General features: G+C 37.0%; 1 protein-coding gene across 1 annotated transcript in view; it reads right to left on the bottom strand.

The window, feature by feature from the left end:
• Positions 1-12,298, bottom strand: part of LOC106880169 (prolyl endopeptidase) — a 38,965-nt gene extending 26,667 nt beyond the window's left edge. The window contains exons 1-2 of the mRNA XM_014930014.2: positions 11,853-12,298; positions 484-611 (exon numbers count right to left, since the gene is read on the bottom strand). Coding sequence (XP_014785500.1) covers positions 484-611; positions 11,853-11,996 — 272 coding nt within the window. The 5' untranslated portion in view covers positions 11,997-12,298. The remainder of the gene's footprint in view (positions 1-483; positions 612-11,852) is intronic.
• Between the last annotated feature and the right edge of the window lie 3,871 nt (positions 12,299-16,169).

The following is a 16,169-nucleotide window of genomic DNA, read 5'->3' as shown; positions in this document are numbered from 1 at the left end:
CGTGCAAGTGGCTGAGCACTCCACAGACACGTGTACCCTTAACGTAGTTCTCGGGGATATTCAGCGTGACACAGTGTGACAAAGCTGACCCTTTCAATTACAGGCACTACAGAAACAGGAAGTAAGAGTGAGAGAAAGTTGTGGTGGAAGAGTACAGCAGGGTTCGCCACAACCCCACTGCCAGAGCCTCGTGAAGCTTTAGGTGTCTTCACTCAATAAACACTCACAACGCCTGGTCTGGGAATCGAAACCGCGATCCTATGACCACGAGTCTGCTGCCCTAACCACTGGGCCATTGCGCCTCCACATTAATTGAACTAATATCACCTAATTATTTCAATGCCTTAGTACTGGAGAACTTTAAAAGAAAAAAAAAATTACCTGCTCTATTAAATTAATATTTAAAAAAGAAATTGAATTAATAAAACAGCAATATGAACAGTATTTTAAAATGTAGCTCTCAAAGAAGACATTTCAACAAACCTTTCTTGTATCTTCTGACGATGAGGACACTGCTCAATAAATGGGTGGCTGATAGAATTCTGAGCATCAACAAATGCAATGGTTTCTTCAGCGTCAGGATCTTCTAACCATCGGTAAGGATCTGCAACCTAGACAATTATAATTGGGTTAATAATAATAATGATTTCAAATTTTGGCACAAAGCCAGCAAGTTTGTATGGTGGGGAAATCAATTAATCAACCCCGGTGCTTGACTGGTGTTCGTTTTATCAACCCAAAAGGGATGAAAGGGAAAGGTGATTTCAATAGAATTTGAACACGGAACGTAAAAACGGATGAAATGCCACTAAGCATTTTGCCCAGCATGCTAACAATTCAGCCAATAATAATGGTTTCAAATTTTGGCACAAAGCCAGCAGTTTGGGGGCAGGGGCTAATTCAATTACATCAACCCCAGTGCTCAACTGGTATTTATTTCACTGACTCTGAAAGGATGAAAGACAAAGTCACAGAAATGGTGCAGGCTTCTGCCTGGCTGGCTCTTGTGAAACCGTCCCACCCATGCTAGCATGGAAGGTGGACATTAAACGATGATGATAAACAACGGTCTTATATTAATGGGTACAAACAAGTACATAAAATCCATATAAAAGATACACAACCTTGAAGTAATGTCATGTAAATGCAAGTGATAGTGCTTTCTGGATAGCTGAGCATTGTGGATGGTTACTGGGACAAGTTTTTGTGGTACAAGCACTGATCACCAGCCTGTCTTATCACAGATCAATCCATGAAAGGTATGAACACACCATGCTATCCCAGATCAATGATGATTGAATCTGTGATAAATTAGGATACCTGTAACAACCTTTATTGAACTACGAGGTATTAGAGAGAAGAAGTTTTTTTTTAAAAATTGGTCAATTCCAATGTCATACGACTAAGAAAATCTATGATTACATTTGATATAAACCACTACAGTGGCGTGTTGAAAAATGGGAGGAACTAGATTAACAAGCAAGCGTTTAATTTTTAATTAGTGGAAATTTACTAATTAACTAATTCCATAAGGTGAAAGAATTTCTTATGCACTTTTATATGGTTGATTGGCTTCACTAATCAGATTATGTAATTATGTAATCTGCAACAAACCATGACCAACAGAAAAAAATTTTTTAAATGGATCAGATGTGTGGACTAGCTGTTATCCAAACTAATCTAACTGAACTTAATCTGAAAGGCTGGCTGTAAAGTGGTTATAAAGATTATATTATACAAGTCATTAGGAAATAAAACAATTTCCTCCTGTGTGTTTATCAGCTCAAGTACATAGAAACTGAAAGGTATTAGCCACGCCAATTCATTGATTAGAGCGTACACGTTTTCCTAAATAAAACAAAAAACAAAAACAAATCTGATTATTAGATAATTTCAAGACCTAATTAGCAAATAATTTAATGGTACAAGCTCAAAATTTTGACACGTGCACTACTTAGAAACAAGAGTACTCTACTAATCGTGATAAAACAATATGCATTTAGAGAAAGATTTATTGGAATATTTGTGTCAAGTGAGTTCAGAATGACTTCTGCGGGTTTGAAGTTCATACAAAATAGACGTTTGTTTACTTCAAAGTAAACAAATACAGTTATGTAGGATATTAATGGCACTATGTATTTCATAGAAGAGGGGTTCAGATATTATATTATACGAGGAAAAGGTGAGTGCTAAGCAGAGAGGAGGCAGTAAGCAAAAGCTGCCAAACAGAGAGAGAGTAGGATTAACTGTTGTTCCATTAGCCGTTTGAACTGAATAACTTAACAGAAAATAGAAAATCGGTGGGGGGGGGGGAGATGTGGATACAAATTTGTTGATTATTTCTTTTTTATTTTATTAAGGATTTATTTTAATTGTAATTTTTTTTTTTTTACTTTATTTGTATAAATATTAAATAAGAAACATATTAAAAATCTGACAATATCAATGGCCTTCATCAGAAATCCCTCTTAACTTTTATATAGTTAAATAAGAAGGGGAAGATTACAACCTAAATTCTAATGGTTTTAAAAAGCCAGTCATTTAGAGAGAACTAACTAGGAAATATAATCTATAACGGGATAAAACCAGAAGCAATGTCATCAACAAATTTGAAATACATTTGGCCTTTCAGTATAGGTCATCATATTGCATCAATAGATTTTTACAACAAAGTGCTGCTGACTTCTGGTAAAGATTATTAGAGATGATATAACCATATCGTCATTTAGTGATTCAATAAATCAATAATCATCAATCCTTTTTATGATAATATCTATAAAGAAATTACAGTCTACGTTTCAATAAATTCTGATGGTCTTGGATTCAGTCCTGCTGCAGGCACTGTGTGGAAGCCAGTCTTTTGTGAATGTGTGTGTGTGTGTGTTCGTGTTTTATTCTTCTCCCACTGCTTGAATGGGAATCAGCTCCTTTGCATATCCGTTACTTAACAGTTCAGCAAATGAGACTAAAAGAATAAGATAGAATTAGAATAAGTAGCAGACATAAAAAAAATAAGTACTGGAGGTGATTTCTTTGGCTAAACCCTTTCAAGGTAGTGTCCCCCCCCCCTCCATGATTGCAGTTCAATCACTAAAGTAAAAGAGAAGCTCCATGCAAAATCTTAATTTCAGAACTATTCTTTTATTCTCTTATTTGGTTCGGTCATTTGACTGCGGCCATGCTGGATCACTGCCTTTTTAAATGAACAAATTCTTTGTAAGCCTAGTACTTATTCTACCAGTACCTTTTGCTGAACCGCAAAGTTACGGGGACCGTAAACACACCAACATCGGTTGTCAAGCGCAGGTGAGGGGGGACAAACGACACATATACATATATATATATATATATATATATATATTATTACAATTAAAAGGGTAAAGGATTATCAATTTATTAATAAATTAATAATTTTTACCAAGTCCTTCGGTATGTATGTATGTATGTATATATATATATACAACGGGCTTCTTTCAGTTTCCGTCTACCAAATCCACTCACAAGGCTTTGGTTGGCTTGAGGCTATAGAAGACACTTGCCGAAGGTGCCATGCAGTGGGACTGAACCCAGAACCATGTGGTTGGTAAGCAAGCTACTTACTACACAGCTACAATCAGTTCTAGAATAGAAAACTGGATGTTAAACTTGGAATAGAATACAAATTCTTACAAATAAGAACAGGCCAAAATATTGTTAAACCTATTTTAGATTCACACACAACCTGTATAGAAGTTGACCATCAGTAACAGAAGAAGATGCCTTCATCAAATTCACAACTAGAGATTTTTCTTTTGTTCCAACACATTCATATTTACATATTCTGGTTTATTGCCAAACACACCTCAACCAATTTTTGTTGAATCATCCTACTTGCCGTTCCTCAAATCCAGAAGGTTCGGTTAGCAGAATATTTGCTTCTTTCTACCTTCCAAACCTATCTTCTAATCATAAACTCTTACCACTTACCTATAATTATGGTCATTGTGTTACAGGTTCTCTACTTACTGGTTACATACAAAATGTAATTCTAACAGCATTCCACTCCTCACCGTCAAATACTGAACACCTGAGTTGGCCTTCATAAACACCATCAGTATACAATCTGTCTCACCATCAACTTCAAAATGTAAAAGTAGGTATATACCATTTCCTAAAAAAGCTTATGATTTCACAGATGTATAATGCTTAACATAATTTGCAGAGGTTGGGCAGTAGAAACAGAATGGGTAGAGCACTGGCCAAAATCTCAATTTTGAGATGAATAAAATTAACACTATGTGTGTGTGTGTGTGTGTGTGTGTGTGCATATATATACACATATACACACTGTAAATGATGGCATAAAAGAGACAGAAGCAGATTAGACCCAGCCCAATATCAGCAGCAGATATTCTGAAAAGAAAGTTTTTAAGACACAGGAGTGGCTGTGTGGCAAGTAGCTTGCTTACCAACCACATGGTTCTGGGTTCAGTCCCACTGCGTGGCACCTTAAGCAAGTGTCTTCTACTATAGCCTCGGGCCGACCAAAGCCTTGTGAGTATATTTGGTAGACGGAAACTGAAAGAAGCCTGTCGTATATATGTGTATATATATATGTATGTGTGTGTGTATATGTTTGTGTGTCTGTGTTTGTCCCCCACCCAACATCGCTTGACAACCGATGCTGGTGTGTTTACGTTCCCGTAACTTAGCGGTTCGGAAAAGAGACCAATAGAGTAAGTACTAGGCTTACAAAGAGTAAGTCCTGGGGTTGATTTGCTCGACTAAAGGCGGTGCTCCAGCATGGCCGCAGTCAAATGACTGAAACAAGTAAAAGAGTAAAGAGTAATGCATTAAAGCATGAAATATTTAAAGCAATCTTGCCTATAGAACCTAGGACAATGTTTTTGCAACATTGTTTTTGGTAGGGTGGGAATAAGGCATTTTATATACCATCAAATACAGCACACACAGAGAGGGCATAATAGATTTCCATCCAATAAAATCAAGACACACTATCCACAATGTTACTTAGAGAAACGACACTTGTCTGCATGAAAATTCTAAAATTCTTGGATATGTTATTTTGAGGATACATTTTGGTTCCTTGTCACCATCATCTTTGTCTCTCCTTCACACACTGGAGTTACACCGATTTTCCTTCTACTCAACCTCAGTATGCAACTGGTACTTATTTTGTCGACCCCGAAAGGATGAAAGGCAAAGTTGACCGCGGCAAAATTTGAACTCAGAACATAAAGACAGACGAAATACCGCTAAGCATTTCACCCGGTGTGCTAATGTTTCTACCAGCTCACCGCCTACATGCAGACAGAATTGAAGAAGGGAGCAGTAAAATGGAAAAGAGGTGAGGGATTAGTGATGGGCATGGTGGGGTAGGTTGAGTAGAAGGAAAATCGGTGTAACTCCAGTGTGTGAAGGAGAGACAAAGATGAAGGTGACAAGGAACCAAAATGTATCCTCAAAGTAACATATCCAAGAAGGTGAATAGAAAAGAACATAGTAACAGAAGACAGAGAAAGGGGGAGGTGGGGAGCATTGCACTGTGGCCATGCTAGGACACCATCTTGAAGAGCTTTAATTGAACAAAATGGTAGGGCCCCAGCATGACCACAGCTCACAAGCTGAAACTAGAAATGGAAAAGAAAAATCGACTGCATTATTTTTTAAAACTTGGCACCTATTTTATCGGTCTCTGTGGATGAAACGCTAAGTTATAGACACAAACAAACCAACACCATTTGTCAAGTGGTGGAGAGAGAGAAACACATGACAGGCTTCCACACAGTTTCCATCTACCAAATTCACTCACAAGGTATTGGTCAACCTAAAACTTGCCCGAGGTGCCGAGCAGTGGGACTGAACTCAAAACCACATGGTTGCAAAGCAAACTTCTTAACCACACAGCCATGCCTGTGCCTAATGCCAAACCAAACTGCACAAAAAGACTTGGCAAGAGTTAGACATATGCAACAAATTATTAGAATGGCAGTAATGATGCTTGCAGAAATAGCTGCAGCAAGAACGACTGTTTCACTACATTTCTCTTTCTCCTGTATACCTACATGTGCATACATGTGCATATTGCCACATATGCACAAACCAAGTTATTCATCCAGTTGTCTAACATCTGTTTTCTTATGCTTGCATGTGATGGATATATATATAGGTGGAGGCATGGCTGTGTGATAAGCAGTTTGCCTCCCTATTCACATGGTTCTGGGTGCGTCTTGGATTAGAGTTTTCTACTGTAGTTCCAGGCTGATCATAACCTTGTGAGTGGATTTAGAAGATGGAAACTGAAAGGAGCCCATTATGTGTGTTTCTCTGTGTGTGTGTATGGATTTAATTTCATTATGTTGGAAACTAGCAGTGTAGAAGGTTTCAAGGTCCCATGAGATCATGACAATTCCTGTCAGGTATGAAGTGGTGGGTAGCAGAATCAGCATAGCACAGTGTTATTCAGATCTATTTTGCCCTTCGTTCCTCCTCAGGTTGAAAACTAAATACCAGTCAGATATAATTGACTGTACCCTTAAAGGTTCAGCATGCTCATAGCTCAATAATTGAAACATTGAAAAGATCCTTATTGATCAAGGAAGAAGAATTGCTCAGGAGATAAAAAAAAAAGAGCAAAGGACAAGAGACAGAAGAGACAACTGCTTTTAAAGGAACGCCTATATGGTGCTTCCGTTTTATGAAGAGGAATGGTTTTTCCCACACATAAATGAAATGCATTACAGGTGTACTTGTCAAAATTTACCTAATTCCTTACAAAACCTTTTTTCCAAATTTTAAGCCCCAAAAATTAGGGGGTTCCTTATACATGTTAAAATACGGTATCTCTTTGCTACTGATAATTCTCATCGTCTCTTCTAAATGTGAATAGCTATCTAGCTTCTCTACAACAAGAACCTGTTGTGCACCCACTCTCATACTTTAACCCCTCACCTCCTAACTTAACCTTACTCCCACCATCCTCAAGGTTCATAGTTTTGTGAGCCCATAGCAACCTCAGTAGTACTGGTGGCATGAAAAAAATGCAGACAAAAATCACTCTATGGCATTTGAAAGGGTCTCCAGCAGTAGAAACCATACCAAAGCAGACATTGGAGAATCATGATGTAATTGTGGAGCCTCTCTAGCCTTGCTAGTTACAAAATGACCTTATTAGAGCAGGTGTAAAAAAAGAGAATTTTAAAAATACCCAGTACACTAAGCAAAGGGGTTGCTATATTGTGCAGTGACACTGAGAGGAGTAGTTCAAATGTGACTTGACTTATTTAGGAGAAGTTGCCATGCAACTACATAAAAGCTCTCACATTGTTTTCTTTTATCTGTTTAACAAAGCCAGATAGATTTTAATTGTGCAGTCATTTGCATGGATCATAGCACTTTTTAAGTGTTAACTCACTCCACTGCATAAAGACTGGTAATGTATACATTGCCCAGGGAATGAAAGTTAACTAATGAACACAGCCGGGACCAATCAGCACCGGTTCATAACATTCAGCAATTTTCTACTAATATACAGGGTGTCCACAAAGTCTGGGTACATGGAGTATATAAAATCATAACATAAACAATTAAATATAAGAAATAATAATTTCTTAAAGTATGTGTTAATCCCCATGTGGGTACATGGAGTAAATAAGATAATAGTATAAACAATTAAATATAAGTAATAATAATTTCTTAAAGTATGTTTAATCCGCATGTACCCAGACTTTGTGGACACCCTGTATAATCTCATTATATATATAATTCATTTAACTTTTGGTGGACAACCTATCTCATTCTAATTTTACTGAAAATTTGTCCTATAAAAGGTAAAACAGACATGTATGTCAAGTATAGAACAATCAAGTCTTTGGGTCAATTCCAAAGTAGGCATCATGTTGTTTATTTAGACAGAACATTTAATACAACACATCTTGGTTCAAATACCTGTTAGAAATAAGTTATTCAGGAAACACTATTTGTGATAATACTATTCTAGAAATAGGAGTTAAGTCTCTTATTATGCAGTAAATGGTAGCCAAAGATGAGTTAATATATTTCCTAATAGCAGCCAGGGGTATGAGCCAATCTCTCTCAAATTACATTGTAGTGTCTTTAAACATTGGCCTGTATAGTTTTTAAGGGTTCTTGGAAATATCTATATTCTTTCTAGATTATTTGTTTTATTAAATAAAATTACTGATATGTCAGCAGTGTTTGTTAATCATACTAAACTTAATATAAGGATAAAGCCACAGATATTAGCTACAATAAATATATTAAAGATATCACAAGTATTAAACTTTACTCATCCCACTGTTGAGTCAAAGAGAGAGCTTCAACATTAGACATGGAAAACCATTTTTGAGAAGAGGGCTGCATGAGGCATGGCTCATTATCAGGTGTGCCGTGCTCCTTTTCAAGACAATTTTTATATCAGGTGTGCCATTCCAAAAAACCTGCAGGCCACAGTTTGACCAGGACTACTCCATATAGTTGCTTCACTCGCTAGACATAGCAGTAAAAACTCAAATCACATTCCACTTTTATCTTTCACTTATTTGTCATTTGACTGTGGCCATGCTGGGGCACTGCCTTAGGACTTATTTTTTGAAGCCTAATACTTATTTTATCGGTCTCTTTTACTGAAGTGCTAAGTTATGGGGACATAAATACATCACCACTGGTTATCAAGCAATGGTGGGGGACAAACACAGACACACATATTATCAACATTGTTTAACATCTTCCTTCCCTGCTGGCATGGGTTGGACGGTTTGACAGGAGTTGGCCAAGCTGGAGCCTGCACCATGCTTCTGTGTTTGTACATACATGTATATGGACATATATACAATGGGCTTCTTTCAGTTTCCATCTACCAAATCCACTCACAAGGCTTTGGTTGGCCCGAGGATACAGAAGACACTTGCCCAAGGTGTCACACAGTGGAACTGAACCTGGAACCATGTGGCTGAGAAGCAAGCTTCTTACCACACAGCCACACCTGTTTAAAAAGAAAACTGATGTATTGCTTAATGTTATCCTGAATTCCCTGTAAACAGGCAAAAGACAAGATGGTCACAGCTGGAGTGAGTATAAACAAACATCTGCTTGATCAATGTTGATCATGTCTTGAGTTTGGTGCTTTGAACTGCCTGGTCAGACAAGGGAGGAGGCTCTTAAATAATCACTTGACCTGCTAGAAATAACAGCCAAATCTCCAATAAATCACATCCCTTAAATTCAGCAAGATGCAGTATACGTTTTTGATCATGTATTATATAACAAAATTGCCCTTGGGCTGAACAAGAATCCTACCGTCCTAAAAAGGGAAAGGACACCCTGGATACATCACTATATTCCGTTCTAAAAAGAACCCTTATTTCTTTGGATGTATTTTAAACATCCACAGATTGCAACGGGATTGTTTGCCCCACACTTCCATATGTTTTCAGTTACTTTTTATAGTTTTTATCTTTTACTTGTCATTGGACTGACCATGCTGGAGCATTGCCTTGAATTGTTTTAGTTGAACAAATCAAGCCCAATATTTTATTTTTGAAAACTAGTACTTATTCTATCGGTCTCCTTTGACCGAATCGCGAGGTTACAGGAACGTAAACAAACCAACACCAGTGTTGTCAAATTCACTCACACGCTTTGGTCGAGCCGGGTCTAGAGTAGAAGACACTTGCATAATGTGCCACGCAGTGAGATTGAACCCTGAACTATGTGGTTGGGCAGTAAACATCTTATCATACAGCCACGCATGAGCCTATGAACATTTTTCGAAAAGTTTTCTGATTTTATAAAATGTGGGTCCCCGCCCCGAATCTGTTGCATCATAACTTCCACGAAAACGAATATTATTTAATGAAATGTTTTAGAAATACGATTTGGAGGGTGGAGATTTTGATTCTATCAGAATTTGTGACGAATTTTTTTTTTTTTTTTTTTTTTACGGGGATGGGGAGAAAAGTTTAGGAAAATTCATACGATGCGGCTTTGTTTCGTCATAACTTTAAAAAAAATTGGTAATTATTAAATGAAATTTCCTACAAATACCTTTCAGAGTGTTCAGAGTACGATTCTATCGGAACTTAATACGGAAAGAAATTTGGTGAGATTGTACACACTGACACACATCACATATATCTACAAAACTTGAAATTTAAATTTAAAAAATAAATTGTGATACGTGTTAATATGTATATGTAAGAGTCCAGTTTTTGTTTTGTTTTTTAATATATAGTAAATTCCGATATAATCGCAATCTATACATTCTGAAATGTATTTGTAGAAAATTTCATTCAAAACTGCCCATTTTTCTGAAAGACAAAGCCGACTCCTGCGAATTTTCCAAAACTCCCCACACCAATCTCTGAAAATTTTTTATCCGATATAGTCTTAATCTGCATCATCTGAAGCGATTTGTAGAAAATTTCATTACAAAATATTCATTTTCTGCGAGTTGTGAGGAAACAAAGTCGGCGGGGAGCACATTTGTGTAGGTCAGACTAAAATGGTGAGGTATATGTTTAAAGAATTATAATTTCAGATGTTTAAAACATATACATGAAAAAATCTTGCAAAGTCAAAGAAAGATTACGGGAGCGGCTGAAAACACATCCGAAGAAATTTGGTATTTTGGCGGACTGGAGTTTCTTTGATAAAGGTCTGTTCGGGCAGGACTGATTTGAGGCTGAACAAGGTCCCTTTAAAAGTGCGTATCATATCGCCACTAATCTAGTTTCAAGTCTTATTTCCTTATATTACCGAATAAAATTTTCTATATATGATGCATCTTGAATGCTAAATATAAACTAATTTAATTAATATAAGGCTAATTAAAGAAAAAATATTCTAAACTTTGTATTATAGCGGCAGGTTGTATCTCCGAGTAGTGATTACAATAAACGATTAATAAAGGCATTTTTATGAACAAGGCAACTGCCTGTATCAGGAATCTCATATTTACCGTTAACAAAGAATAACAGCATCAATAGTGAAAATGTTCGTTCTTTTATATAAATAAAACATTTGGGAAGAGAGAAATTAAATTAAGGGAAATAAGTTTCTCTATACTGTTTAGTCCATTCAGTTTCTCTATAATCATAGTCAAAAAAGGGGGGGGGAGAAAAGCAGACAGTTGAATGCCGGTTCGATAATATAAAGCAGTGGTGAGTGACATTACCATTCGTTAGGATCCAAAGTGGTTACTATATGACTAATTAACCGTGCGTAAAGCTTGACAAAGAACTACTCAGTGTATCAAATGTTAATAAAAGAATTAGAACGTTTAACAATAAGGAAATAGAATTACTTATCAGGAAAAATCACAGCCTTCAGCTCATTCGACTTCATCCTAGTTGCGGAAAATGGGGATATGAAGCTCACTGAAGACGAAATTATGATGGATTTGAATTATTTAAAGATATCAAATGTCTTATTGTCTGTAATAAATAATTAAATAAACCTTTCGCCGCCGAGAAAAAAAAGCCTTCATTCTTACACAAAGTAAACAATTTTTACTGCTGATGCAGGAAAAAAATAGCGCCAACTTAAAGAAAGTGTATTACTCGTTATGAGTGGATGTGTGCATGCGGAACAGAGAAAAACATGAAATAATGTTCTAAGAAACTAGGAACTACTTCAAGACATTTAAAGTACCACGAAAATATATATATATATATATATATCAATGGGAATGTAAGAGACTAAATTATTAACGGGTTTCTTGTGAATGAAAGAACGACCGGCATTTATGGAGCACCGACCCGGAAACCTAATTGGTAGCAGAGTAAATGCACAATGGAAAACTGTGATTCCATTTATTCACTTATGATACTCACTTTGTGTCCATGGTAATCATCAATAACTGATTCGTCACGACGAGCTTTAGGATAAGAAAACTCCATATCGTAGCGGCAGGTTGGTTGCAGATGACACAAGAAAATGAAGACAATGCAGTTTAAATAATCGAGTGGAGTGCGCATTCGCTCTCAATCACTTCCGCTTGTTAAGCCATTCATTCTCTACATCTTCGTTGTAAAACGTCACTACTACACGTGCTGTGTGTTTTTGATACACTGTGTATATGTCGGGTATTAGTAGGTCTGACGCCGAGTTATTAACGCTGGTCAAAGAGGATTTGTGATGCAGATATTATCTTCTCTAGACCACCACGTGACGTTGATAAAAATTTAAACTGGTATAACGACTTTTCACTGGGTCAAACATTGTTTGCTTAGAACCTACTTTCGGACTGTGGTTTAACGATGCCTGTATTGATTTATTACATAAATATAACACTTCGCCGTTTTACGAGACAGCATGTGGGTTTTCTATCAATTCTTCTCATATCTACACAAATGTGACTTCTGCCCCCATTCCCTTTGTTACCGCATAACTTTCAGAAAAATTGTTTTTAAATAAAATCTACAAATACGCTTCCGATGGCATAAATTTCAGTTATATTTGCTGTCAATAAATGTTCCCGTGGTGGGGAGAGGAGCTTCGGAAAATTCACATGAGTCGATTTTGTTACTTCATAACTTTCAGAAATTTTTTAATGAAATTTTCTATAAATATCTTTCAGAATGTATAGATAACGATTAAATCGGAATTTAATGTGTAAACAAAATTGGTGGGTACGCACACATACATACTGGCACACATCATATGTGTATCTTCAAAATGAAACTAGAAATCTCGATAGAAATTGTGACGCGTCAGTATGTTTGTGTATGTACACAGCATTTTGGTTGTTTCATATTAAATTCCAATATAATTGTAATCTACACTATTTCTATTTCTATTTCTATTTCTATTCTATTTGTAGAGAATTTCATCAAAAAATAACCCTTTTTCTGAAAGTTATGAGAAAACGAAGTTTTCAAAAACTCCTCTCTCTATCCCGGAAAAAAATTTTCACCACAAATACCGATATAATCAGAATCTATACCATCGAAGCGTAAAAAAATTGTAGAAAATTTCATTTAAAAATATTCATTTTTTCAGAAAGTTATGACGAAATAAAATCGTGGGGGCACATTTGTGTAGGTATGCCCAATTTTTAAATGCATTGATTAGTAACATTTACGATATAGTAGTTATTTTTTAAGCCTAAATTTCCTGCATGCCACATCCAATCATTTGTTATTTTATTTGTGGTTAGATATATTTGATTGTGTACCCCCTGTTACATTGTTCGAAAAAAATATTTTTTAAGGCGGGGTTGATTATAGGTTGAATCAGAGCAGACATGATTGCTGTTGAAACACTCTTAAAAGAACTGAATGGCATTGTTAGGGCGCTTAAAAAGATGAGTCGATCATGTTTGAAATGTTTTTAAAGGTAAGAAGAGATGATTACGGTTGAAAGGGCCACTCCATTGACAGGAAGGAGAATTAGGCTTAAAGAAGATCACAGTTGGAGCACTTTTTAAAAAGACTGGATGAACACGGAACACTTAAAAAGACAAGATTGGAATTTTTGTTTTTAATGAAGTGGCCGTCGTGGTTAGAACGCCTTTAGAAAGACGCGTGTTATGCATCCGCAAGCACACATTACTATACACGAGCACATGAATCTAAACATGCGCAAAGAAACCAGGCAGGTTATTTCGAGTTTCGAAATTTTTCTATTTGGGAGCCCGAAATATACTTTTACTTGGTAGGGAGACAGTAGAACCATTAACACTTCGGACAAAATGTCCAGCAGCATTTTCTTCCAGCTCTTAAAGTTTTGAGTACAAATCCTACCGAAGTCAACTTGGCCTTTCATCGCTTTAGGGATCGATAAAATAAAGTAAACTGGCTGGGAATTGACATTTGCGTAGGGGGTGCAAACCGAGTTCCATAAATCTTTACAAACTAGGACTTGTTTTTTTATTTATTTATTTATTTATTTATTTTTGTTCTTTGTTCGGATCTTTCTGATTTGGCGGGCGCCACTTTTTATTTAGTGTGTTTTCTACCGAAACACTTTAAAACTTCGTGTACTTGTATATTTTGTCTTATAGAACAGAGAAAAATTTTTATATTGGAACTTATTTCATGTTAAAAGTTGTCGTAAACCTAACTTTGAGCTACTTTTTACAGATCACTTTTTATTCATTGTTTTCTCAACCTGAGAAAAGTAAGTAGGGGTTACAGCTTTGTTAAGCTATACGCAAACTGGTGTTAAGCTATGCGTAAACTTCACAAACTAGTGAAGACGAATCAAACTGTTTATTATTTTATGTACATCAGGGCTTAAGTCGCCAGTTATTTCTGTTTAGTTCACTCAGATTCGTTTCACACTCACTGTTGACATTCTATTGTTTTTCGTCTCCTGCTGGAAATCCCATTTGTTTTGCTGCTGACCAACTTCCTAGCTAGCCCGCAGCGAAGTTTCTGTCTACAGTTCGCCTATCACGAATCCTGCCCTACATAGCTCCCCGCCAGAACTGTTGACTGTCATTGGAAACGGGAAGGCATCTTAATTGTCCTGCCCATGCATGTGGTTACTCGATTCATTGGTGACTGTTCCTTGTAAAGGGTTGGTGTGATCTGTCTAGGACGGCCCCTGTTTGGTGGTTGGGCCACCTGAACGGGGCTGTCAATATCAAGATGGGCCGGTTTCAATCTATCGATGGAGACTGTGTCTTGTCGTCCGCTAATTATGAGTTGGAATGTTTTATCTCCCGGATGTATGACTTGATATGGACCAACATAGGGTGACTGGAGGGGTTTTCGTCGTGTGTCACGTTGAACGAACACAAAATTAGTCGTGCGGAGGTCATTTGGTACGGATGATCTGAGTGTACCGTGTGTCGACAAGGGAACAGGGTGCAACTGGCCCACGCTGTCTCTCAGTTGAGCGAGGTACCTTTTGACATCCGGGTCTGACTTCGTATTCGGAAGGAACTCTCTTGGCACTGTAAGGGGAGCACCGTACACCATTTCTACGGAAGAAGTTTTTGTCTACAGTTCGTCTGTCACGAATCCTACCCTATAGGGTGCAAATTTTGGTTTTGCACCCCACAAAACTTCTAGGTGGTGTGCTTGCACCCCCTGTTCCCGGGCCCATGGTCAAGTATTGGAGTCGATGTCATCGACTTGTCTTCTCCTTTCAAAAATTATTAGCCTAATTAAAATTGCTTTTCATAATAAAATTCTTTAACTTACTCTTACAAATAATTTATTCTGTTAAATGTACCAAGCTCTTTATTATTCTACATATGCAGGTTTCACTCTTAAGAAGTTCTCGTTCAGTATACGACATACTCGTGTGTATCTGGTTTAACAATGAAATTAATAGAAAGTTAAATGTTGGATGAATGGGAGAAGAGTCAAGGTTTTCAATTTACCATAGGTGGTTTATTGTTTTAAGATTAAATTGGATACGATGGTCCGACAGGAACTACAGAAAAGCAAAAGAAAGTTCTTTTCGTACAATAGCATGGTTGTGGACTGGTTCTGCAGTTATGTGAGTATGAGAAATAGAAAAGAAAACGGGGAGAGAAATGCGACTGTTATGTGCCGTAATATAGTTTGTTTATTTGTAAGTTAGTAGCAGTTTGTGTTGCAGCTTTTCATACTTAACAAGTCTGCCAAATCCAACAGCTGATTGCCGGATAGCGACTGACTGCTTGAATATGTTTGTTTCTTTTCTTCTTTTGCTCATTATTCCTGCCTTCTTGGTTGACTGATCGCCGTAAAATCCTTGAATATTTGGTGTATGATGAAACATTATCGTTCAATGATATACATCTATATCTATAAAAATGAGTTAATAATAAACATCTTTCAAAGTTGTTAATGTTTTCCCCTTTCTCTTTGTATTACTCAAATACGGAGAATCTTGCTTTTCACACTATAGAAACATTTCTCATGGCACCAGCAGACAAAATGGAAAAGCGTTGCCCCGGAGGATAGTGAAGGACATGCGCTGGAACAGCCACTCTGACTCGCGGGACTCGCACTTGCGGACAGCAATCCCTGCCCCCGATAACGGTGAGCAGGGATATGATCCAGGGACCAAAGACGCCGGAGGTCTCAACTACCTCAAGTTCGACCATAAACTTGTCAGAGACCGACCGATACCTTACTGTTTTCTTTTTCTAAGCCTGACAAGCATAGTTGCTTGCTAAAAGTACCAAGTGTATCTGTGAATTTAAAAGGTCA

Source organism: Octopus bimaculoides, chromosome 4 (genome assembly GCF_001194135.2).
Source record: "Octopus bimaculoides isolate UCB-OBI-ISO-001 chromosome 4, ASM119413v2, whole genome shotgun sequence".
NCBI classification, from domain to species: domain Eukaryota; kingdom Metazoa; phylum Mollusca; class Cephalopoda; order Octopoda; family Octopodidae; genus Octopus; species Octopus bimaculoides.
The sequence above is the reverse complement of the archived record's forward strand: the minus strand, read 5'-3'. Positions and strand labels throughout refer to the sequence as shown.